Source organism: Galeopterus variegatus, unplaced genomic scaffold (assembly GCF_000696425.1).
Source record: "Galeopterus variegatus unplaced genomic scaffold, G_variegatus-3.0.2 Scaffold3647, whole genome shotgun sequence".
NCBI lineage: Eukaryota > Metazoa > Chordata > Mammalia > Dermoptera > Cynocephalidae > Galeopterus > Galeopterus variegatus.
The window spans coordinates 87,618-113,687 of NW_007729758.1; the positions used below are offsets into that span (position 1 = coordinate 87,618).

General features: G+C 44.2%; 1 protein-coding gene across 3 annotated transcripts in view; it reads right to left on the reverse strand.

Moving 5' to 3' along the window:
• Positions 1 to 26,070, reverse strand: part of FGFR2 (fibroblast growth factor receptor 2) — a 106,049-nt gene that overhangs the window by 24,516 nt on the left and 55,463 nt on the right. For 2 of the 3 annotated variants that reach the window (XM_008585625.1, XM_008585626.1), the window contains exons 6-8: positions 11,909 to 12,099; positions 9,150 to 9,294; positions 6,941 to 7,137 (exon numbers count right to left, since the gene is read on the reverse strand). In XM_008585625.1, the coding sequence (XP_008583847.1) occupies positions 6,941 to 7,137; positions 9,150 to 9,294; positions 11,909 to 12,099 (533 nt within the window). Of the gene's footprint in view, positions 1 to 6,940; positions 7,138 to 9,149; positions 9,295 to 10,667; positions 10,816 to 11,908; positions 12,100 to 26,070 lie in introns of all 3 variants that reach the window. The other variant, XM_008585624.1, reaches the window with a different exon arrangement.

Consider the following 26,070-nt stretch of genomic DNA (forward strand, 5'->3'; position numbering starts at 1 on the left):
AAGCTCCAGACAAATTAGTAAAAGTCAGCCTAGCAATGAGACAATACAGGCCCCAAATGGCTGAGGTCCAGCAGATTCTGCAGCCGGGACACTCTCTACACGGCTAGCAGTGTAAGCCCCCATCATTGGATATCAGAGTTCACAGGATTCCATTATCAGGGGGACACAGAAGGCTGCTATTAATAAAGGAGGGGGAACCAGATGGGAAATCAGGAGGTGGGGGGGTACAGTTCTGAATGGCATTAACACCCAGCAGGCAGAGGCCTGTCTGAGCTTCTGTGCCTTGACCCACAGATCACTGCACTCATCAGCGAGGCTTACAGAATAGGATGTGGGGAAGGCAGCCTTCCCACAGTGAGGTGTGACAACACAGGCATTTTTAAAAGTTTCTAAGAGACTTAGCAGTGATCACCTTTAGGGAGAGAGATTAGGGGTTGGGAGAGGGGGTAGAAAATAGGTTTTATTTCAGAACTTTCTAGACCATTTGGATTTTATTACCATGCATATGTATTTCTTTTACATTTTAGAAGTACTTTCTCTAACAAAAATATTTTTTGGAATAATAAGAATCTGAACTGAAGCATGAACCAGGGAAAAGAGAATGGGGGGCATATGCTTGAAACATACCGACTTCTCAAATGTGTTAAAAATTGCAAGATCGTTGCTTTCGTCTTTCCTTTCGCTACCAGCCTGGGTTTTGTGGCATCTCTGCATCCTTTGATGTGGGTACCGCAGTGACTATCCATAGCTGAGCAGCCAACCCTGGCTGCTGCCCTTACTCTGTTAATTGTGTATGATGGAGACCCTGCGTCGGGCAGGCCACATCCAACCAACTGCACCCATGTGAGGCTGTGGGGTCAGCTTCCCGGGGTCCAAGCCCCAGTTCCAACACTAGCTAACTGTGTGAGCTTCGGGAAGTCACTCAACCTTCCTCAGCCCAAGTTTCCTCTTCTGTTACAAACAGGACAGGAACAGTTCCAACGTGGGGATGGCACGGGGGAAAAAGCAGTAACGTGCTTAGCGCTGAGCCTGGCACTCAGTGACAACTCAGTTCACATTTGCTACCAACACTACAGTTTCTTTTCCCAGTGCCTTTAGAATCATTTGCTGCCCCAGATCCAAGGGCATACATGATGGCACTTCTCTCTGGATAGCTTGCAGCATTTGGAGTTCTGTGTGTAAGATACTGTCAAATGGGATCCAAGGGCATACATGATGGCACTTCTCTCTGGATAGCTTGCAGCATTTGGAGTTCTGTGTGTAAGATACTGTCAAATGGTGTGGGGCGAGGAAGAAAAACCAGAGATGTCAAGGGCTGACTGCAGAACAAGACACGTCTTAACAGAAAGGTCTGATTTGGAAGACGAGGCCTCCCCTCACAGCCAGCACAGGCCAGGACTCCAGCAAGCTAGAAAGAAAGAAGCCAGGAGCCAGGGGACAGTCCTAGGGCAGGAGGAAAGCTGGAAGGTAAGGAAGTCCTGGCCTGGGGGCTGCTTCAGAACAGAAACACTTAACATCCAGTCTGAAGCTGACTCTGCGCTAACCTGTGACCTGAAAGGAATCTGCACTCACAAAACCGAGGCAGAAGTTCAAATGTAAACATACTTTCCCCAAACAGTGGCTCAACACGATTTTAAAGTGAAAGCTTTCAAAGTGAAAAACCTACAAAAAATAAGAATAAAAATAAAATGGAAAATCTTTATAAACTTTGTGGTTGTCATTATAGATAAAATTAAAAAATTGTGTTTACAAAAAGGGTTCCTTATGGGAATTTTATTCAGGTGAAGTGTAGAGATTCAGATTAAATGCACAATCTGGAAAATACTTTTGTAAAAACACAAAAGGAAAAAAAAGGCTTAAAAAAAAAATGCCCAGAGTATAAGAAACTACGGGATTCGATCTACTGTGGTATATCTTAATTTTACCTCCATACGTTTTTACTATGCTTTTAAAATCCCCTCCGGGACCGTAAATACAACTGGCTTTCTCTTTACTCCCGTTTACTTTGAGAGCAAGGCTGAACCGAGGGCTTGGCGTGACCCTGGCAGCGCTGCCCCCGTGGGACACCACATTTCCCTCAAATCACGCCCTCCAGCTAATTCCCACGGCCCACCTTCAAAATCCAGCTACTTCTCCAGTGCTATAAGACTATCACTTTTTTTTTTCCTTTTGCACAAAATCATCATCTCCCTATAGATATTCTTCAATTCCTACCTATAAACTTTCATCCTGGAGTTTCCTTTCTAACTAATTTTAACACAGTCCATTGTTCATGATGAGTTACTTCTAACCAATAAACACCAACACTCCAGTCAACTGTTTTCCCACTCCCAAATCCTGGTAGGCATTTTTTTGTTTTAACATGTATTTTCAGTCTCAAATTCACTTCCTTGCTTTCTGGAATCTCTTTACCATGTGCCATAAATCAAGCTTTTAACTGAATGCGCTTTTCGTATATTTCCACAGTACATATGGGAGATTAAGTGAGGAAGTGTTTTTTCTTCTTTTCTTTTTAAAAGGGCCACCAAGAAATAGTGTCATCTCTTTACTCTAGAATAAATTTAACAACTAGAGGGGACTTCACAGAGAACAGAGCAGGGCCCAAGCAAGACATTAGAGAAGGAGAGATGAATATCTGGTGTTTAAAGAAACCCTCTCTCAGCTTGTGGTCCAAGAGTATTTGTCAGTCCTTAGGAATAAACACTAAATAGTAACAAAATATGTTATTAAAATAAAATAAACACCAGGCCCCGGAGTTAACATGCTGCTGCTACAAGCCCTGCCCACACCACTTCAAGCCCCGGGAGCTGAAATAAAGATACAAGGGGTTTCTGAAGTCGGATTATTTTTTCCCCTCCATAACAAAATGTAGGTAATTAGGCGAAGTAGTTTAGCTGACACTTTTCTCCTTTACCAAGTCTCCACCTCCCCCAACCTCTCCCCGGGACGGTGAGTAATGATGTGCCAGTCCCGGACGAGCTGGTTCTACTCAGAAGACGCACCAGCCAAATCCAGGTCAGACCTTGACACTTTTCTCCTTTACCAAGTCTCCACCTCCCCCAACCTCTCCCCGGGATGGTGCCAGTCCCGGACGAGCTGGTTCTACTCAGAAGACGCACCAGCCAAATCCAGGTCAGACCCTGGTGCTGAGAGAAAAGAAAGGTGCGTGGAGGCTGAGGCGCCCACCCCAGGGGTCCCATTCAGTCACTCAGGACCATTCTAATTACCCAAATGTTTCTGGACCCAGCGAGGTTTCACCAGACTACTTGAGTATTCTGAGATCCTGCTGCTGAGATGCCAGGTAGTAAAGAAGCTTCTAGAAGTAGACCTGCCCTTCACGGAACTCAGTATGTTTAAGGACTATTAATACGCAGCCCTGAGAAGTGGCTCAGGACTCACATGCTGCTCCTCCTTTCATCTTCATCATATTCGTCATGTCCCCAGGAACATGCCATTTATCTCAAAGTTCCTGTTACAAAAAATGACCTTGATCGCCCTTGATTTTTCTCTGGTTTTCAGTCTACCTGTAGCAGCAGGTGAAAAGGAGAAACAGCAGCCTGAGAAAGCACCGTGAGCCACGGATGGCGGCAGCAGAGCGTGTGAACTGTATAGGAGACATTGTTAGCTGCACAGAGCCGACCATGAGATGGTTACATCTCCAACCTGCTCTGTGGAAGCTTCTGGCTCCAGAGGAAGAAGCTGCTGTCCTCACTGAAAAACCAATTCAGCAAACCCAGCCTGCCTCCAGCACAACACTCGGTTACCTTCATGCTCACTCCCACTCCCACCCCCACTGCCCAACTGATTTGTGGAAAACACAGACAGTGAAGCCCTCCCTTTGATGCATGGATATGCAAAGGCTGCTTCACAACGGCCACCAGCTGTCCAGCAGATCTGTGCAAGAACCAAGCTCACAAAGACACTCCTCTCTGGATTGCTCTTGCTGGTCCTGTTTAACACACTGAGAACCAAAGGAGTAGGAGCAGGTGAGCACGTGCGTGGACGGTGTCCAAGCCCTGACACTGAATGTGGGATGGGCCCCCATCCAAGGAAACACGGAGATGCCACCTGCTACCACCTCCCCCCACCAAAAAGCTGCTCCTCTTTCCTCAAGTATCAAAGTGCATAAAAAGCCTCAAAAAATTTATAGTTACTGGGAAATGATCACAAGAAATTTCTTTGGTACAGGAAAAAAATATTTTTGTCTCCAAAAAAATACATAAACTGTTATGTCTGTCTTACACCAGTAAGTTAGTAAATGCCAAAAAGGAAAAGTTCACGAAAGGATCAAAAAAGGAACTTTTCTTGTTCTAAAAAGAGCCCAATAATGGAGGGAGGGAGTGAGTAAGATGTTGTGTGTGTGCGTGCTGGGGGAGGGGGGAGGGGCCAGGTCACCGTGACGCTACTGAGTGCCACCTGTGTCACAGAGGAGGTTGGGCCAACGCAGAGCAGAACGAGAAGTGGCCTCGTAAATGCCTAGGAACAACCCGTCTTTGAGACATCTGATCGATTGCAGGTTCACCTGTCACCAGATACAGGCATTCTTGGCATCCCTGTGGTATTCACTCTGTCATCAACATATCTACGGGCCTTTCTGGGCTCTTCATTCCAGTGACAATCCAATAACCCTCTTTTATCCAGATACCCGAAAGGCATCTCCTCCTCCACCAAAGGGCCCGTGCGTACTGGGAAACATTCTTTAAGAACTGATAACACATCCCATTTTCACATATGTAAATAGCCAAGGTGTGTCAACGGTCCCCCAAATAGATTCTACTTCCAGAGATTTATTTTTCCAGGGAAACTGGTATTTGCACACTTTCCTCATCCTCTCTCATACTCCCTGACTGTACTGAAACACAGGCAATTACTTTTCAGATAAAGGTTCCTAAATAATCTTGGAGCCACTGGCGAATATGACAGCCCGTGTCTTACATGGGAACTGGTTTAGACCAAGCACGTAGTAAATTATGACGAATAAAAAGAAGGAGAGAAGAAAAAGAGGAATGTTCCCTAAGCTTCCCTCGGTTATACAGGGAATATGAGAAAAATGACCAGCTTGGGTGGAGACGGTCAGTGAAGAGAATCCAGATGGCCAGAGAGAAAGGGTTGAGTCAAAGAGATTTTAAGGGCATCTGCCTCTTTTAAGTATAAAAAAAAGCATTGTAACAGGTGCAGAAAAAAGATGTCAAATTACAGGTTTCCTTCTGAAGGTAGCATTTTTCCCTGTTAGGAAAAAAATAACAGCGATGGGAACACCACTCCCTTTTTTCAACTCTCTAAGCCAGATCCTGAAGATTATGGCTCTAAGAATGGCCCACGCCGGTACCTGATGAGGGAGGGTGGGAGAGGGGTGGCTACCTGGAGGTCACAGCACTATCTGTCTTAGGACTGGACTCTCAGGCAACTGGCTCCATCATTGTTTTCCTGGCCCCAAGAATGACAGAGGTGCCACTCAAAATAACACCAGTATTCCTGGTAGCTAGCAGAAGTGACCCAATGGGCCCCCTTTTTTCCTTGCTCTTAGCACAATTTGGTCATTTGCCTGTACTTGACACACATTCTGAATTCCATCCTCAGCCTCCATGAAGAAAGACCTGCTTGAAACATGGCTTCAAAGAAGCTAACAAGGACCCATTCAGCCCAGAGTTTGGAGCTGGATTGAGAACAGCCAGCCAGATCCATGCCAAAACCACTGCTGACCAACTTGTTCCTAATCCTTTCCAAATGCCTGCTCCAGAAAATGTCACCACTACCTGAAGTCCCAGGAGAGGCAGGGCTGGCATCAACCCAGAATTTCTCAAAGTGCATTTTAGAATCACGTGGGGATTAGTTTAAATGCAGGTCCCTGGTCTTGTCCAAGGGTCTACTGAAGAATAATCTCTGGGGCTAAGACTAAGCAATCTGCAATTTTAACGAGCGCCTCATAAATTCCACTAAAATGCACACTGAAATAGACCCTGTGAGTTAGTTTTACTTGCAATTAAAAAAAAATACACACACACACACACACACACACACACACACACACACACACCTCTGTATTGGAATCAAGTTCCAAATACTTTTGTAAACACTTGCATTCACATCTGCCTTCTTACATCTTCGAGAACAGGCAGAAAAGATCTGAAGCACTTCCTGTCCCACCCGCCTTTCAGAGCTTTGGTTTATGGAAGAGGTGAAGGCTCTATCTCGCCCCATCTCCCCCAAAGCAAAAGTAAGCCAATCAGCAGGCACATGAAGCAGAAAGTTAACTGCCACCAAAGACCAAGTTTGAGGTTAAAAACAATCTGTTGCCTGTTCCAGATAAAAATCACTCTACCACCAAATCCATGGCCACACATGAACTACTAAAAATAACATCATATATGCATAAAATTCTATTTTAAGAACCACAGGAGTTAAGCCAAAATTCAGTTTAGAAAGACATCATGGACCAGTTTAAATCAAGCAGTAGTTCAGACGCACCCCCAAAGGGGTCGTTTTCTGATTCTGACTTAAAAAAATAAATCAAGAAAAACAGAATCTCTTTCCTCCTAGTAGCACAAGGCCCATCCAAATATTCATGCCTGTCTCAAAAAAAAGCACAAGATCATAGGAGACAAAAGTGTGAAGAGACCACTGTACTTGAGTCTCAAACACACACACAGGGAATTGCCTGCAGAGTTACTTCCAACCCTGCTGACTGGCTCTCTGATTCCCACACTACTGTCCTTTCTTGCCCTTCGTACTAGACTCCAGCCATCCCAGTGATGTACCAGAACTTGACTCTCAAAGCTCCAAACACTAATTGGACGACCACCAAGCAGCACGTTGGAAACACTCACACATCAAAGCCCACAGAAGTAGATGGTTTCAAAGCAGAGGACAAGATCCAAGAACTGGCTGGGTCATGGGGGGGTAGTAAATTTCTTTAAACTCTTTATCTACTTTCTGTTACCTGTCTCCGCAGGGGGATGCGCTTGGTCAGCTTGTGCACAGCTGGCTGGCTGCTGAAGTCGGGCTTCTTGGTCGTGGTCTTCATTCGGCACAAGATGACTGTCACCACCATACAGGCGATTAAGAAGACCCCTATGCAGTAAATGGCTATCTCCAGGTAGTCTGGGGAAGCTGTAATCTCCTTTTCTCTTACAGGAGCTAGATTGCAGATCACAGTGGTGGGGGAGAGGGGATAGATAAGCAAGCCACAAAGTTAGGACACCAGATTGATGCATCATAACATAACTGAAGGGATCAAAAGGCAGCGACCATTCACAAGGCAAGATGGGCTTCCCAGTAACTGAATGCTGCAGAATGGCACGGACCACAGGCCTGCCAAGTGCCTCCTGCCTGTGCCTCTCCCTTTACCACCAGAGCCCAGGTGGTCACTGTCTCAGCCTCTGTGAGCACCTGCGATCCAGTGCGTGATTGCTACCAAGTCACAAAGGCTGCAAGACCACATTCTGGTAGACATTTGGGCATAGTAGGACAACCAACCACACCCAAAATGAAAGGACTGTCTTTCATGATGGTCTCTCAATGCAAACCACATTTAAAATTCTTAAAATATAAACAATGCCCATTTTTGATTCTAAGGAGACAGTGACAATGTTTCAGTCTTATTTGGATGGGCTCTTCTAAAGGAAGACTCGACAAGGTAATTTACCCCCAGATGAATACAGTTCCATATGAAATAAATATTCACTAGTAGGTTGATCCGAAAAAGTTTCAGTGAGTTCCTTGATATAGTCCAGCATGTTATTCAATTAAATAAGTTATTAATTAAATAAATTAAATATTAAAAATGCATTTAATATAAAAACTGAATTGGTTATAATGTGGAATCATTATGTCCATAATATATAAAGCATGTAGTATTTAATAACCATTTAAATTTTTGTGTATCTGGTTATACTGATATGTCATTATAACTTTTAAAGAAAAAACAGAGATGGTATTGCATGTGAGTACACATATAATAACTTAATTTAGCACATTTTTATATCAACATCCTTATATCAATTTCCAGTAATGTCTGCTCCTTCCTTAGTCCTCAATGGTCAACCTACGAGCAGTGTATTTCCAAATAGCATTTTTCTTAAACTGCATTCTTAGTTAATGTGCTAACACTGTCAGGCAAATTGGTTAAGAAGTGCCAATTAGGCACTCGCAGAATGCAGTGCTGCACATAAAAGCAAGCTCAACAAAAGAGGCATCTCATTGTTTCAAAGCAAAGATTCACAACAACAGGAAAAATGGATGCAATGGTATTATTTAAAGCTTACATATTTTAATCAGAAAAATACTTGCGAGATAGTCAAAACTCTCAGCAGCACAGCACAAAATGAAATGATCAATTTATTTTTACTAGATGTAAAATAAGCATGCAGGTAGGCACCATACTCTAAAAATAAGAAATAACTGGAGTGGAACATTATGAGCTAGCAAGTCAGTCTATGCAGCTGCACAAAAGAAATAACAGAGAGGCAGATGCATCAGGAAAGTTTAACTACAATAAAGACATTGGTTAAAGATTCAATTCAGGCAGCAGGGCTTTACGGATGTTTATTTCTACGTAGGGCAGAAATAACATCAAGCCCAAGAGCAGGAGCATGCTTTGCAGTAAAAGCAAACTGACAGTCCATTCTAATGCAACATGCACCGAACCACCAATTCCCGAGGTAGGTAACACACTGCTTCTGTGCACCCTGCATTCGGAGGTGCTTCTCCCTGGCACCTCAATATATATCCATCTATTTACATCTCATTAAAATACAAAGTGGGGCTCAATTAATAAAAAACACAAATGGAATTTTAGCAAAATGGAATTTGAAATAAGAAAAAAAATTACTTTGAATTTTACAAGTAATTTCAACTTCTTCCTTAAGAGAAAGGGGGATGGGCTAATTGACATATTGACTCACTAAAAATATAAGATCCCTTTGGGTTTTAAGGGTGAAATTTTACTTGATCATAAATGTGAGTGTGGGATCTTATGGTAAGTGAATTTCCAAGGCAACTTTCTTATCCCTGGGGGATAATTTTTAACATTTTTTAGATCTTTATGCAAGGATAAAAGGGGCCATTTCTAAGAACAGAAGCTGTGTTAATTTTATAGCAATCGACCAAGAAAAGGAAAAAAACCACGGAGAGAAAAGAGCAGTATATACCTGGCAGAACTGTCAACCATGCAGAGTGAAAGGATATCCCAATAGAATTACCCGCCAAGCACGTATATTCCCCAGCATCCTCAAAAGTTACATTCCGAATATAGAGAACCTCAATCTCTTTGTCCGTGGTGTTAACACCGGCAGCCTAGAAAACAAGGGAAGCAAGAGAAAAGGCTAGACGACACAGGAATGATTGTGGAGGGGGCCATGGAACCACGAGGCGTTGCACCGGGGGCTCCAGCAGGTGCCGGCCCTGGGAGATTCCGACTGCAGCCCATCCACAAAGCCCACAACCGAGAGACACTGAGCGACACTGACCAGCTCACCTCCACAGGCCCATCACCACACCAGCTTCACCACCTAGACATGCATGCAATCAAACGCATGGAAAAATCAACCCACAGAGGTCCATTCTTCTGGCCTGGGCTTTGGTTTGGATATAAGGGTGCTTTTCAAATGTATAGCACCCAAAAGGCCAAGCTGGGTTCTGGTCCTGTGGGCTGCAGACTCCCGCCTTGAGAAGAGGATAGTTCTACCTAAAGTGCTGTGTCATAAAACAAAACACTGAAGATATCCCGGGTGGACACCATAAGGGTGCTTTTCAAATGTATAGCACCCAAAAGGCCAAGCTGGGTTCTGGTCCTGTGGGCTGCAGACTCCCGCCTTGAGAAGAGAATAGTTCTACCTAAAGTGCTGTGTCATAAAACAAAACACTGAAGATATCCCGGGTGGACACCTCGCACGTCCTCCTGGCCCCATGGGAACTAACCAGGGTGGATGGTTGTCTTGGTTACCAGGCTCTGGTTATTTTTACTTCTACAAAACCATCTTGCTTTACATAGAATTGGAAGAAAGCATGATCTTGGTAACAAAAAGAGTGGGCTTTTTTTTTTCTTTTTTAATATAAACATTTGAATGTGAGTCATGACAAACTGAAAAAGTCAACCTTCTGCTTTTAATAGCATCCAGCAGTATCTTCATTCAGTAAGACGAACTACCCTCAGATTCAGGGTAGCAAGGTCAAAGAAGGTATTTCATATGGATCAGTTACACAACCAAAGAAATTATGTTTTGTTGAACAAATTATATCATGTCAGTATTTCTCTAAAAACCTGGAGTAGAAGGAAATATAGATTCTGCTGATATTCAAATGCCACAAATTCAACAGACATGCAGGTGTGTGTTTAAAATGATGTTAATGTGCAGTAATGATGGGAAATGTGCAGCCCAAACAAGATAAACCAGAAGGAACAACTTAAAAACTGGGTGGGGGTGGAGGATAATCTTTAGAAGAAATTAGAGCAAGCACTTTGAACATTGTGGGCATTTTTCCATGGCTGCTGGCATCAAACCAGCTGCACCACCAAAGAAAGACCATTATAAATATACCAAGGCTGCAAGAGTTATCCTATAAGCTGCCTGCAGTCTCCCAAAGCACCAAGTCTTTTCAGCTTCTATGTCGAGCTTTCTTTTTTTTTTTTAAAAAAAAAACAAGAACAAAAACAGAAACGTTGTTACCTTGCTGTTTGGGCAGGACAGTGAGCCAGGCAGACTGGTTAGCCTGCCCTATATAATTGGAGACCTTACATATATATTCCCCGGCATCCGCCTCAGTCACATTGAACAGAGCCAGCACTTCTGCATTGGAACTATTTATCCCCGAGTGCTAGAACAGACACAGGAGAACAATATAACGGCCAACCAGGAAGGACTTAGCACCGTCTATGGTCCCACCACCAACACACCACAAAAATAATTCATTATTTATAATAATTAAACAGCAGCATTAAAGGGCTGTGGGTTTAGGAAGAACAAAATAAGTCTGGTGGCAGACAATGGCAGTGACCTGGTGGAGAAGGGTGTGACCAATAGTTAGTAGAATGGGTTAGCAGTTCTCCAGGTTGGTCATCTTTTTCCCAGCTTTTTTGGTCCTTGGAATTATTAGCTAGAGAGAACACCTCACCGGTTGAGAGTTCTTAGTTGAGCCACTTATGATTGTACTGGAAGAATGTTTTTTTAAGGGCATTCTCTATGAGCAACTAAATGTGGGAGATATGGTGGGCGGTGCGCTAAGAACTAGCTGCACAGACTTAGCTGCTGCTTCAGGTCACCATCCTGGTGAGCAAGCGAGATCGAAAAATAAAGAGGCTGATGCTATGACAATGGGGACTTGCAAGGAACAAAACTAGAAATACAAGGGAAAAGAAATTGTCCCTGTTCGACATTTTGCTGGCACAGAAATGTTTCCTAAAGTTTACTGTCTAAACCACATGTGAATGGATTTCAAAGGCTAAAGGATTTGGGTGAGGGGAGGAACTAAATTGCTTCTAGAAGGTGGACACTAAATCTGATCCTAATGTCATATGAATAGAAAACAATATCAGAGTAACAGTAAACACTGGTACCATGCCTTGAGCTTACCAACCTCTTTCTGTCTTTTCCAGCCCATGTACTTTGCACAACCGCCCTGTAGGGGAGACAGTATCATGATCCCCATTTTTATAGATGTGTAGCTAAGCCTACATGTCTCATCTAAGATCTCACGGCTGATAAATAGCTGAATTATTCTTTCCCTGCTCCACAGCTCCCTTCTGAAATTTTACTAGCAAGCCTGATAATCTGCTAATTCTTTAACCATCCACTGGCTGGTCAGAAAAAAAAGACTCATGTCTCAAATCCAACAGGAAATCAAAAAACGTGTGGCCAAACCCATAAAGAAATCCCAACAGTGGGTCCCTTTGGATTCAGAAAGTCCTCACCTTCAGAACCTTGAGGTAGGGCAGCCCATCGGGCCCGTATTTGCTGCCATTCTTTTCGACGTGCTTGATCCACTGGATGTGGGGCTGGGCATCGCTGTAAACTTTGCAGACAAACTCCACATCGCCACCGACGACTGTGGAGGCATTTGCTGGCAGGCCAGCTTGGAGGATGGGCCGGTGTGGCGATCGCTCTGATGGAGACAGGGAAGAAAGGAGGAGCAGGGACGGGAGCAAGAGAGACCAATAAGTAAGCTGTGTTGTCCAGAGGTTGCCAGAGAACTCAAGCCAAAAGGGCCTCAAATCTGCTGGCTGATGTCTTTGGAATAACACTACAACCCTGTGCATAACAAAAACGACTTCAAAGGAGACTGCCGGAGCACGACCCTTGTAAAAAGAACACTTATTTAGAAAGCAGAGAAAAGAACTTATTGTGTCCCAAGTTACTGGCTATCCATGGCCACCTACTGAATAATGAGAAAGATTACACTTTGACAATCTAAAAGCAAATGGCAAGGGCAACGTGGTTCTTCACTTACTGCATTGGGATAATTGCCAAAACTCACCTTGACCACAGCCTTAATGTCACGGGCAAGTGTAAGACTCACTTTAAGGTCATCCTGAAGACCAAAAATGACTCCGATAGGCACAGTGTCTCCCAATGCATTTCTAAGATGCTCTGAGAACACTTCCATCCCTTGTTTTTAAAAGTAAACTAAAAGCTAAAGCCCTAAGTTATGAATGGACCAAACTAACAACTAGACTCATTTCTTTGCTGCAGAATTTACTACATTCATTCATTCTTTACTCACCCACTCAATTCTTTGATAAATATTAAGTGCTACTGCATGCCAGGTACTAGTGGACATTCCTCAGCTTATTCAGACGTGGCACTGAAAGAAACATAAGATGCCACTTGCCCAATCCTGGCTATGTTTTAGACTATCATAAAGGAGCTCTGGAGAGGGTATGCCCACAATTACTTCCTAGCTCTCACTTCATTTGCCTCTTTTTCCCTAGGGATAAAGTTCCCAGTGAAAGACATCCCTTCTTGTTTTATGCCTGGAAAAGTTCCTCTCCAGTTAAGAGGTGGTCTGCAGAAATCTTGTAGAGACAACCAACTCAAGGTATGCTAGCAACTGCACACCAGGTTCCTCAAGAATCAAGTAACACCCAATTAAAAAATAGGCTAAGGACTTCGAAAGACATTTCTCCAAAGACGACATACAAATGGCCAACAGGTATATGAAAAGATGATCAGCATCACTAAACATCAGGGAAATGCAAATCCAAACCACAATGAGATATTACCTCATACCAGACAGGATGGCTATTATCAAAAAAAAAAAAAAAAGAAAAAGAAAAATGTTGGCAAGGAGGTGGAGAAATTGGAACCCTTGTACATTGTTGGTGGGAATGCAAAATGGTGCAGCCATTATGAAAGACAGTATTCAAGTTCCACAAAAAATTAAAAATAGAACTACCATGTGATCCAGCCATCCCACGTCTAGGTATTTATCCAAAAGAACTGAAATCAGGACCTCCACTCCTATGTTCACTGCAGCACTATTCACAACAGCAAAGATACAGAAACAGCTTCAATCTCCATCAACAGATGAATGGATAAAATAAAAATGTGATCGGTACATACAATGGAATACTATTCAGTTTCAAAAAAGAAGGAAATCTTGCAATGTGAGAGACAACGTTAGGTTAAGTGAAATAGGAAGTCACAGAAAGACAAATACTGCATGATTCCACGTGTATGAGGTATCTAAATTTGTTAAACTCATAGAATCAAGAGTGGAAAGGTGGTTGCTAGGGGCTAATGGAGAGTTGCTGATGAAGGACCATAAAGTTTCAGTGAAGCAAGATGAATGTATGACATTGTACCTATGGTCAACAATACCACACTGCACACTTAAAAATTTGTTCAGACGGTAGATCTCATATTAAGTGTTCTTAAAACAGTAAAATAACCTAAAATAAAATAAAGTAAGTTGTGTGATCTTGTCCACTAAAGCACTATAATTACAAACTTACTGGAACCTTCCTACATGGCCGCTCTGTCAAAAGTCATAAAACCCAATTCGGTCCACTCACAAATACAGCTCCATCTCCACATGCCTGCACAACCAGCCACCTTCCGTCTCCTCTGCCCCCAACTAGGGGTAACTCTGCCTTTAACCTCCAGCGAGATCCTAACCAGCCCAACACACCAAGGATGTCTGCACCCTGCACCAGGGAATCCCCAGCCCCTGGGCTGGAAACAGCAAATTAGAATGATAGATACCTAAGCCTTTCTACATTGGGGCCTTTCAGATAATTTCAGATAAAAATATCACTTAGTGGAATTTGCTGGACAAGAGCCAGACCATGCACAAATTGATTTTACTGCAAAGCCTATTGTTGGCCTCTAAAAACTTTTTAAAAAGAAAAGTGCCTGTGGTTAGTTATCCTTAGCACATTTCATTCCAGAATCTCCCATCACTTCCCAGACACCTACATTTTCACATTATAAAGATAAGGATTTCAAAGCCCCAAAGAAGTTATTCATTTGCCCCAATACCACCCACGTAGACAGAGCCAAGAACCAGAAGTAAAGACTTCTAGTTTTTGTGGACAGAAAATCTCAAAGTTGGTTCCCTTCAGAAAATATCACATGAAACTTGGTTTAATCCTGGCTGGCCCCATCCATGTGGGAAGGACAGACTGAAGTCCACATACGCACTGTTCTCGGCTGGCCGGTAAGCTCAGCTGGTTAGAGCACAGCCTTGTAACACCAAGGTCACAGGTTCGGTTCACCTTACTGGCCAGCCACCAAAAAAACAACCACACTGGATATCACCATAAATACAAATACTCCAAAATCATATGACCGAAACAAAAAAACCTCACTATCTTCACACTCTTCTCTCTCCTTACCAGACCCCTACCAAGAGACCACAGCATGAGAGGAAGCTGTCCTCTGCGCTGGAGATGGCCAGCCAAGTCACAAAATATGCTCCTGTGTACCTATCAAATATGGAGACGGTTTACTCCTTCCCACAGAAAAGTGAACTTTATTTATTTTTTTTTTTTCCCTTTTTGTCTTTTTTACTGACCGGTAACGGGATCACAACCCTCGGTGTCACGCCTGCACCGGGGACCGGCAAAGGGATCGCAACCCTCAGTGTTGCGCCCGCACCGCGCTCAGCCAGTGAGCGGGAACCGGTCTCCACATGGGATCCGAACCCTCGGTGGGAGCGCCGCCGTGCTCCCAAGCAGCGCACTCTCCAGTGCGCCACCGGGCCTGCCCAGAAAAGTGAACTTTAAGTATCAATTCATTCCCTGGCTTGGTTTTCCAGTTTTGCACTCACGTGTGTGTTTGTGTATGTGTGCATATGTAAGATAAATATTTACAGTGGGCCTAAATGTCTATTCTTAGAAACAAAGGTTCTATAAAATCTTAAATGTCATAAGCCAGATCAACCGAATTCCAAACCAAGCCCTCTTTCTTAAACATACTTGTTTCTAATAAATCGTTTCACAAGCAAACATTGTGCATGTAATACCAAATAATGATGCCCCATGAACAATGGGTGCTTTCATACAGCCCGACATCTCTGGCCTGCGCCAGCCTTCGACAGGGAATTTAGTCACTGAGGAAACACTGGCAGGGCCCACTACAGAGCTGCAGTCTTGTTTTACTTGTGGTCAGAGTGCTGCTGAGCTCCTGTTATTAAGTTATTCCACTGCTATCTGGACTATTCTCACATACACACACACACACAACTTTTGCAATGGTTTAATGTTAATGCATTTGCAAATTACAGCATAACAACACTGGCAGGGCCCACTACAGAGCTGCAGTCTTGTTTTACTTGTGGTCAGAGTGCTGCTGAGCTCCTGTTATTAAGTTATTCCACTGCTATTCCACACACACACACACAACTTTTGCAATGGTTTAATGTTAATGCATTTGCAAATTACAGCATAACAAATGTTACCTGCTTACAGTCTTGAATTCATCTTTTCAAATTTTCTCACCTTATACAAAATAAGCTCTTAACCACCCCCACCCCCCCTCCGCCCTTTCTCACTTTTGGTACAAAAATTGCAAGCAGGATCGCTCTGTAATAGAAACCTTACACCATCTTCCAAAACTTATTACAGCTGCCTTCAGTATAAAATGAAACCTTAGAGAATGTGATTTAAAATGTTTTTAAAAAGTCAGTAGGTCTCATGTTTCGTTTCTCCACATCAGGCTTTGATTTCCTTTGCAACCATATTCTCTGCCCTTAAACAAGCCGGAGAACAAGGCCTGAAACGTCTTGGAAAAGGTCCCAAGATGCCAGCGTCTGTGAGCACCAAGCTGCTCCACTCGTACCCTTCAGCAATGCATCTTCCCTTGAAGTCCATCAGAACCTTAAGAGCCATGCTCAGTAAGAGGATGACAGTGCTTGGATGCCTGTTCTCACTTCTGAACCACTGGGTGACAGCCGGGTGCAGGCGGCTGAGGAGGAAGCAAGCTGGTGACCCCGCCTGGCCTGGCCCGTGGGCACTTGGGAAGAAGACAGAGGCAGTGGGAATGATGACCCCACCCTGGAACCTCATCAGGCCCTGTGCAAACCAAACCCTTGGGTTTGCAGCTTTTCTCAGCAAACTGATATAAAAAGAATTAGTCAAGGAATTATCTCTGGAGGAGAGGCTAAAATAAAGCCCAGAGCTGGCTCATCTTTTCTTCCACGTGATAACAAAAATCACATCTTCTCCACCAGGAAGGATTTATAGTTTTAGGCAAGGTTTTCTTATAGCATGTTTAACTCTGCTATTATATAAACCAGATTTTTCTTTTTACAAGGGGAGGAAAATAAATACCTGAAAAACAGAAAAGCTGATGAGCAGGTCATCTCCCTCTTTACTGCACTTTTAATATATATATATTCTGACTTTAGCAGGTTGCAAATGTACAGTACACAGGCCTGAAACGGCATGAGTACCTTTCAAATAGCAATCCCAAGGTCCCTGTGTGAATTCCAAATTAAGACAGGGTGGAAAGTAATCCAAAGGGTGCGGCTGTTGCCGATGGGACAGTTGGCTGCACTGCTGGAATGAGGTTCCTCCAAATACATGCATAGTAAACACAGACTGAAGTGCTTTAAAAAATGCATTCTCTCCCCACGTTCCCTCTCCCTCTCCTTGCTCTTACCCCCTTTTTTCAAGTGTCCACTTTACAAAAGCAGAAAGCCCAGCTGCTAAGAGTCTGTCGAGATAGGCTCACTCAAGTCCTGCTCTGTAGCTGGGAGCCATAATCCAGCTAAAGACTAAGGGAGGAAAACACAGCCTGCCTCACTCCAAGAGGTAATTACTGAGAGAGAGAAAGACAAAATACCTGAGTGACAAAGAATAAATCGTTGTTAATTGACCATTGAAACTTTATAACATGCCAGTCCTCCTTTGGACATAATAACATGTTTGCTCATAAGAGATCTACAACTTTTGCTCAGACATAGCAAAAGGCCATAAAAATATCCACCGAGCAGAGAGGCCTCATGTCTACGGGCTCAGTAAACATGCATCCCAGGGATCAGGAAAAAACCAGGCTCTTAAATTACACCTATAAATTAATCAAGCCCAGAGTCACTGGTTTCCCAGCACGCACTGGTCTCTTGAGTATTTCTCCCCAAAAGTTAAGCAGCACTGGCCACAAAGAACCATTTCAAAGCCACACTCTGGCAGCAAAACACCAGGAGACTTCAATCACTGAATTCCCAGTATTGATCTGGAAACAGCCAGTCACCCGCTCTCAGGCACCCATTCATTTAAGGAGCGTGGATAACCTTGCCTGTTCTGTCTTTAAATTAAAATCAAAATTTAATTACCCTTCCTCCAAAATGGCAGTTTCTTAGCAACTCCAAGGGGATGAATAGGGAAAGAACTTTCTGTAACTTGGAGAACAAGTGAAAACAACTGAGAAGTCTTTTTTCTAAAGCCTAGACTAGCTTTTTTCTAAAGAGTAGGCGGTAGTTGCTTTTGTTGCATAAAAAATGCACTAAACCAGTTAGCATGAGGCATGGTTATTAGGAGGAAAAGGGTGATCAAAGCCCTCTGAAGTCTGAGGAGCCCAATAACCTGCTAAAGACCTCACGCTAATTACAATTAGTAGAATGAGTTCATTGCCCTGTCAGGACTCCGCCTGATGCACTCAAACCAGACAAGCCAACTCTAGATGGACTCTGAATTTGTTTTCCCTGAGCTTTCTCCAGCCTCCGGAGATGTACACACAAGATGGTCAGAACTATTTTGATCAGCAGAAAAAGGTAAGATTAGGAAGGGAAGGAGTTCTGTGTCCACAGACAGCATTCTGGCTTGTCCACTTCAAGACCAGATGAGTGGCTGCGATGATTCAGTGGGCACCCTGAATTACATTAATCAAAAAAAAAAAAAAAAAAATCACATTTTTGTAGAAGGTGATTGGTTTGCTGCTCTTTCCTCTTCTCATTTTGTTCTTCTTTCTCCCTTGCTGTCTGGTCGCCCAGGTGTCTGCATCTCAGCAGAGACACCTGACTGTGAAATGTCCTAGAACTGGCCTAGGTACCCAGCTTCCTTTAAAACACACTCTTCTCTTTGCAGAGACAGCAAAGTCCTCAGAACACGCTTGTTTGGGGAAAGATGAAGTGGCTTCCCTCCAGCACTAAAGTCACAAAGTGACTTATGGAGCCTGCACCATGTGAAACGCTAGAAGCAAAACACCACTAATTCCTTTGTGATTGCTCGATGACGTGGATCAGCAGAGCAATGTGCTGCCCGGGCTCGGGGCCTAGGAAGGCCGGCGCAGGTGGAGGTGAAGTACCTTCCCTGATTAGTGTCACGAGCCGTATTATTTGGCTTGAGGTTGAGTGGCTTCCACCAACTGGGCGTCAATTTAGTCTTCTTGAGCTAATTACAAGAAAAGGACTACGTGTCATTTATACCCCAAATGTTTAAGATACCCTGAGCTCTTTGCCTTCAAAAAGTTCAACCAGAACTGAAGACTCTTTAGTGATCACAATGTTATGTTGAATTTAGGCTCGAAAATGGCTTTCCTTTTGTTAAAAGGAGACATGGCTTTGGGACAATGGAAAAGTTCTGGAGGCTGACAGTGGTGATGGTTGCACAACAATTTGAGTGTAACTGATGTCACCAAGTCGTATACTCAAAAATGGCTAAAATGGTAAATTTTGTTATGTATATTTTACCACAGTTTTTTTTTTTTTTTTTTTTTTAAGAAAAGGAGACATGGCAAATGTGACAATATCACAGAGTGAACAAGACATTCAGGGATACTTTTATAAGTTCATGCAAAGATTTGTATTCTCTTTTAATTCTACTTTTCCACGAACTTTTTGAAGTACCCTTGTATTACGAGGGTCATGGAAAACCTACCTTCTCAATTAGCTAAGTATATTTATCTTGTCCAGTTTAATAAATAAGAACTTTCCTCTCTCCTAACACAAAGACTTTGCACGAGGCCCCTCCCTATATCGTACTTGGGTTTTGAGCTGATGTAAAACTCAGACGTCAGTCTCCCCAGGCTCACTCACGAGGAGCTGGGGTAAACACAGCTGAGAGCAGTCACACTGGGAGGACATCAGAGAGTCTCAGCACCCCGCCACTTGCCATAGGGGGTACAACATCTTTCAGGAATGCAAGATTATCAGCTGGTGTCTGCATAGCTGGGTTTCCTGCATAGGAAGAGTATGCTGGAAAAGTTTTTTAAAAACATTGCCCAGGTAGTAAAGATGCGCTCTTGTTACAAAGGCTGAACTCCATCCAAATTAGAGTATCTCTTCTTAAATGATTTGCAAAGAAGCTAAAAACCAAACCACTGGGAAGCCCCTGGTCTAAGAGAGTACCACTTGAAATGAAGTTCTTAGGTTTAAAATGTTTTGCTACTATCTATCAAAAAGGATCTAGTCAGTCCACCTTGAAAACTTTGTCCTAGAAAAATATCACACAGGTGCCCAGTAAATAGGCATGTACAAAGCTGTTCATCGTAACCTTTTTTTATAACTGGAAAACAAATTTATGCACAACCTAAATAGATTAAATAAATTCCACTATACCCACGACAGAATGGCATGTGGGCTGCGAACAAAAAAGGAGATCATCATGCACAGACGTGGAAGGATGTCTATGGTAAAAATGCTGACAGATTTCATTAACTTTCACCATCTAAAAAGCCTTTCTTCTATTTTTTTTTTCCCTTTTTTACTGACCAGTAACAGGATCGCAACCCTCGGTGTCGCGCCCGTACCGGGACCGGCAATGGGATCGCAACCCTCAGTGTTGCGCCCACACCGGGCTCAGCCAGTGAGCGGGAACTGGTCTCCATATGGGATCCGAACCCTCAGCGGGAGCGCCGCCGCACTCCCAAGTGGTGCACTCTCCAGTGCGCCACGGGGCTGGCCCTAAAAAGCCTTTCTTCTAAAGGAAGTCCAGAAAAATCTATCATGCTAATCTCTCAGATAGATGCCTTGTTTTTCTCCTGGGGTGGTTCAAGCAGAAGTAAAAGCTTTCAGCTCATCTGAGCAAACAAAATATATCTCCCTTTGGTGTGAACAACATGAGAAGTGAAACAATAAACTCCATTTGTTTTCTTGGAGACAAAATTCGGACACTGAAAATAACTGTGGTTCTGGATACTCCTCAGGACAAGCATCACCTAAAGAGAGCGTCTAAACAGCCACCCAGACCACAAAGGCTTACATCCCAGCTCCACTTCCAAGCCTGACAGAATGCCTCAAGTCAGCCCCAGTGATGGTCTCACACACAGAATGGTTTTCTTTTATTTCTTTTGACCAAAATGTAAATTCTAAAGGATTCGGCCCTTCACCTTCCAGTCTCAGTCCAGAGTACATAATGCACCAATAAAATGACAACTTCTTTTTTCAAATAAAGCACAATTTCCAAAAGGTCCTTCCAGAATAATACCCAGAGCCTGTCTCTCAAAAGGATCGCTATCTTCCTGATATGATGGGGGATATTTTGGGGGGATAATCTGACCTGTAGATCTGTACACTTATTTGGGACGGATAGAATTCCCACTAGCCTTGTTTGAGAGAATCCTGTAATGACGAGGCTCTGGGAGAAAGGGAGGGAAAGCTGGAGCTCCATCAAGACCCAGGAATCCCCATCCTATTTATCATCGTCTCACTATGACAGCGTGGGGTCTTTTGTGCTGTGAAAGGAGAACTCCAAGAGGGCAACGCCTGTGTCAAATTGTGCTCCACAGGGAGAGGATTAATCATTAGAGCACAACGAATACAGATAATCCCAGCTACAGTGCTCTGTGCAGTTCTCTCCCTCCAAGCCAAGGAGAGGATGTTTTCACCGCTGCATCTCTCTCTTCTCGGACGCGGGGACAGAACAACCTCTCCGTAGCAACACCAACACCCTCAGCCACCTGTTCCCCATAGTCACCTGCCTTGGATCACTCTGGTGTAAGATGCAGCAGCACCACTTGAAGCCACCCTTCCAAATCTAACCTGCCCTCTAAGTGGGGAGCACATTCTATTCACACCCTCCCTTCTCCTTGACTGTGAAAATAAACCAGACACGAAGACTGTGAATACACCGTGGGGTGTCCTAAGGAAGAGGGAATTCATGAAAGCAAACCAGTGGATGGATCATTTAAAAGGGGAAGAATCCAATGGCCCGTCCACACTCATGTTTTAAAGAGAGTTGGCATAAAACTTCCCAACTGGGGTTTTTCGGTTTATAAAGGTGGGCACTGATGAAGCGGTATGAGCAAGTGAGTTTAGAGAAAACCTCTGTAGATTTCTTGTTTCAGAATTTGCAATATGTTAAGAACCATAAAACTCCAAATATAAGTAACTCATTAAACTGTTTTTCTATGATTTCACTTCAGCACCACTGATAGAAACCTTGCTAAGTTCGGGCCATTATTGCATGCTGTGACTGCCAGCAATGAATTTACATCTTCACCCCAAGCTTACCTGCCCAGCTCTGGTAGAAGCAGTTTTCTCTCTGCCCCGTCCCCACCTGACTCTCCGGGTGTGGTGAAGAGCCCTTCTTCTCACATAAAACCATCATTAACTTGATTCTAACACTTCTACATCCTCTTTGCCCATGCCTTAGACTAAATGCCAAATATTAGACAACTGACCAAATATTAGCCTCTCTCCAGCCACCTCAGCCAGGCCCCCACCAGAATCGAAAGCAGTCGATAGGCTTCCTTCCTCAACTGTGGAGCAAAGGGCAATCCATGGCTTGCAGAGAACATAGCAAGCACGCTGATACTGCACAGTTTTGACATGCCCCATCCACGCTGGCCTGTTCCTGCCCCAACTAAAGGGAGCTGCCACCACAGAAAACCACCTGGAAGGAGCAACTTCTTGCTGGTATCAGTTCTGCAGGAAAGTACTTACTTGCCAGTCAGTACCTCTGCACGACCTAGCTGTCCACTGATTTGCAAAGCCTGGAAGGAGCAACTTCTTGCTGGTATTAGTTCTGCAGGAAAGTACTTACTTGCCAGTCAGTACCTCTGCACGACCTAGCTGTCCACTGACCAGCCTTGGCCCCTGAAATCCCAGTTTTGAAACAGAAATAAAAAGCTGCTGTATAGTAATCAAAAGCTCACTAAACGGTAGCTACCAAAGAAAGATTTGAAATCTCTGTCCTGGAGGGAAGGATAAGACTGACCACTCCCTTAATCACGGATGGATGAATGTATAGGTCTCAGCCCAGAGGTCCGAGAGGAGGTATGAGACCACCTACTAAGAGCCACTAAAAGTCTCATGGTGTTTGTTCCTACTTAAAAGCACTGTCCCTACCACCACCTCATCCTCTCAATGGTGCGACAAAGCAACTGAATCATCACTCCCATTTTACAGATGAGAGAACAAAGGCTCAGAGGTTCCATGGCTTTTCGAAGGCCACAGAACTAGAAAAGAATGGAACAGAATTTGAAACCTCCCAGGTAATTCCCACCTGACCCTCCAGAAGTTTTATCTGGCCAGGAATCAACCTTGAGAGTCGACTGTGGCAGCAGTGGCTGCTGCAGCCCAGAAGAGGTAACAGGAACTTGGTTCTTTCTGAATTCCCTGCTGCAATTCCATGCATCCATGTTAACTAAACAAGCCACTTATAAAGGAACTCGCTGCAACCTATCACCTGGCCTGTCACCTCCACCCATTTTCAATAGAGGGGCTTTCTGCCTCCTCCAGCTAGATTTCACAACTCTAGAGCTGGCAGGCACACCCAGCATCAGAACAAAACACCAAGTCTTAAACTTAGAGCAAGAAATGGAAAATAATTAGTTGGCAGCAAGATCATGAATATGCAAAAATCAAATGAGGCCTGGCCAGGGAGCCTCTAGGTCGAGGCTTCAAGTGCAGAACCTCACGGGGCTCTGTGGGGCTGAGACCTCGCAAGCGCCAGGGAGAAGCACCAGCATTGCAGCCTAGAGTGGAGAGGCCAGATGCTCAGTGCATTAAAATCTCCAAATCTGCAGTATTGTGCAGTTTAAATGCTCCCGCCAAGGCCACTCTCATCACACAGAGAAACAAGAGCTCTGTCCAGAAGCCACAGCATGATGGAAACTAGGACTGAGATGTGGATTCCACCAGGAGCCAGGGAGCAGAAATGATCCTAATTTTGACAGCTTCAGTCACAGACTCACTGCTAATGAATGAACTAGGACACCACATCTTCATTTACTTTGTTTCAAACCCAGAAGAGAGCCCAAAATTCACACTCCAGATGCGGTCTGAGGGACTCCGACTTGCCTACATCCCTTCACCTCTGCTCAGCGATCACACTGGAGCCTTTGTCTTCCCAGGACAGAGGCGGTCCCAAGCAGTAAACAATTTACACAACTTCTCCTTCTCCCACTGGGGACGGGTTGCCAAGAGCTCAGTGCCAGGTGTCAACTCCTCTCTCCGGCTTATCAGTCAGGGCTCGGAATAAAAGACTCTTCGTTCCTCCTAAACATGCACCTGAGGGGGAGTCAGCGCAGGGGGAGTCAGCGCCGGGACGAATTCCTTCATGCTTTCAGGCTTTGTCCCATCATGTCCGGAGCTGCACTACAGTGGATTTATGTCAAAGGCTAGTCGACAGTGCCATTCTGGCCTGCCACTGAGCAAGTCAGGGCTGGTGGTGATGCCTGCATGATCTCCGCCCAGCTAGAAGTCATGTGCAGCCCTTCACGGGCCCCCAACCATCTGATGAGACACTGTCTGCTGCTTACAGCTTTCACTCCGAGGCGGGAGGAGGAGAAAGAACTTCTGGAAAGTTCAACGGATAAGGGAGAAGACATGGCTGGCCTCGCCAAATCCAGAGGTATTGTTTCCGCCTCTACTGCACTTTGCCCCCCAAATACCAAATGCCAGGTAAAATGCTCAAAAGTTATCTCATGGTCTCCAGAAAGGCAGAAATGGATTACCCAAAAGCCAATGGGTCTACATGCGTGAGGAGGAGCAACCGATCTCCTGAATACTTCCACCTTTCTCTGTCATGTTTTTTGGTTTTTGCAGCAAAGGGGTGAGCACGGGATGGGTAACAGCAGCACTTTCTTCCAATCTTGCAGCAGCTGCTACTGGTCCAGAGCACAGTAAACATACAATGAGCAAGTCAGCGTGCTGCGCAAGCAGCATTAATCTAGGAATTGAGAAGACCTGAGCTGAGACCCCAGGGTGCCTTTTCCAAGTCCTTAAGCAAATCACTGATCCTGGCTGAACCTGAATTTCCTCAGCTGTAAGTGGGGTGAAGGGTAGAGGTGGGGGGGTAAAGAGGCCACCTCAAAGAACTTCAAGCACTCAAACTCTACGATCCTTTTGCAAGTCCAGCAACCTAATCAGTCTTAGGACAGCCTTGATGACAGCATTAAACAAAGGTGGAAACTTCAGCAGGAAATTTGAACATCAGCCACAGGCCAGTTCTGTTGGTCCCCAAACGGCATTTGGTGTATTTATTAAGACTTCTGATTGAGTCTAATAAAAGCTACTAAAGATGCCTTCTAACCCTCAAAAGAATCCAGGTTTGGAAGAAAGGAAACTGACATTTGTCTCTGGCCACTTATGTGCCAGTTTGGTGTTTTCATCTGCTGACTCAGCTGATGCTTCAGAACCATAGCAATGGGTTTTGAATTAAGGCTTCCAAGAAGATATCTCCAAGTCCTAAGCCGGAACTTATGAATGTGATCTAACTTGGAAAAACAGGGCCTTTGCAAATGTAGTTAAGGATATCAAGATTAGATTATCCTGGATTTAGGGTGGGCCCCAAATCCAAAAAGACAGAGGGAGATTTGAGACCAACAGAGAAAACATGGCACACATAGGCAAGGGCAAACACTGGGGTGTGTGTCCACACCAAGGAACGAACGCCAAGGCTTGCTGACGGCCACAGGAAGCCTGGAGAGAGGCATAAAACCTGCCAACACCTTGATTTTGGACATTTAGGACCCAGAACTGTGAGAGAATAAATTTCTGCTGTTTTAAGCCACCCAGTTTGCGTAATTTGTTATAGCAGCCCTAGGAAACTAATACAACCACCACAGGAGTGAGGTAAGTGTCACCATCCCAGCTTTACTGATGATAAAACAGAGGCTCTGAAAAGCTAAATAACTTGTCCCGAATCACTTGGTGCCCCAGGTGTACCTGCTGACAGACCCACTACTCTAGTCTTTCTAGAACACGGGGCTGCTTTTTCCCCTAACACTCAGGAGTCTCAGCTCCTTCCTGTTCTGACACAAGGAAAGTGAAAAGCGTTAAATGACTTATCCTAGGTTGTGGCTTCCTGGTGACAGGGCCCCATGCAGAATCCAGGGCTTCAGCACTACTCACAGATAAACTACGGCAAAGACTTATCACCTCCTGGAGTCAGCTATTTTAGGGGAGCCCATTTTATTATTGCCACAATTACTAAAATACGGAGCTTCACACTAATTTTCTCTTGCAGTAAATAGCTGAAAAGTAATGGTGTCAACTTTAATGAGGATCAAGCAAGGCTCCTAAAAGGGCTCCCATAAACGAAAGCATTTCCCTCACACACAATGGCTTGCTGTTTAATTCCAGAATCCAAGAATGTCACTTAAATTACACGGCTTTTACATTAAAGTGCTTATGGGAATGCCTTTCCAGGGAAGAATTTCAATAAAAAGATCTCACCCATTTTGATGCTTC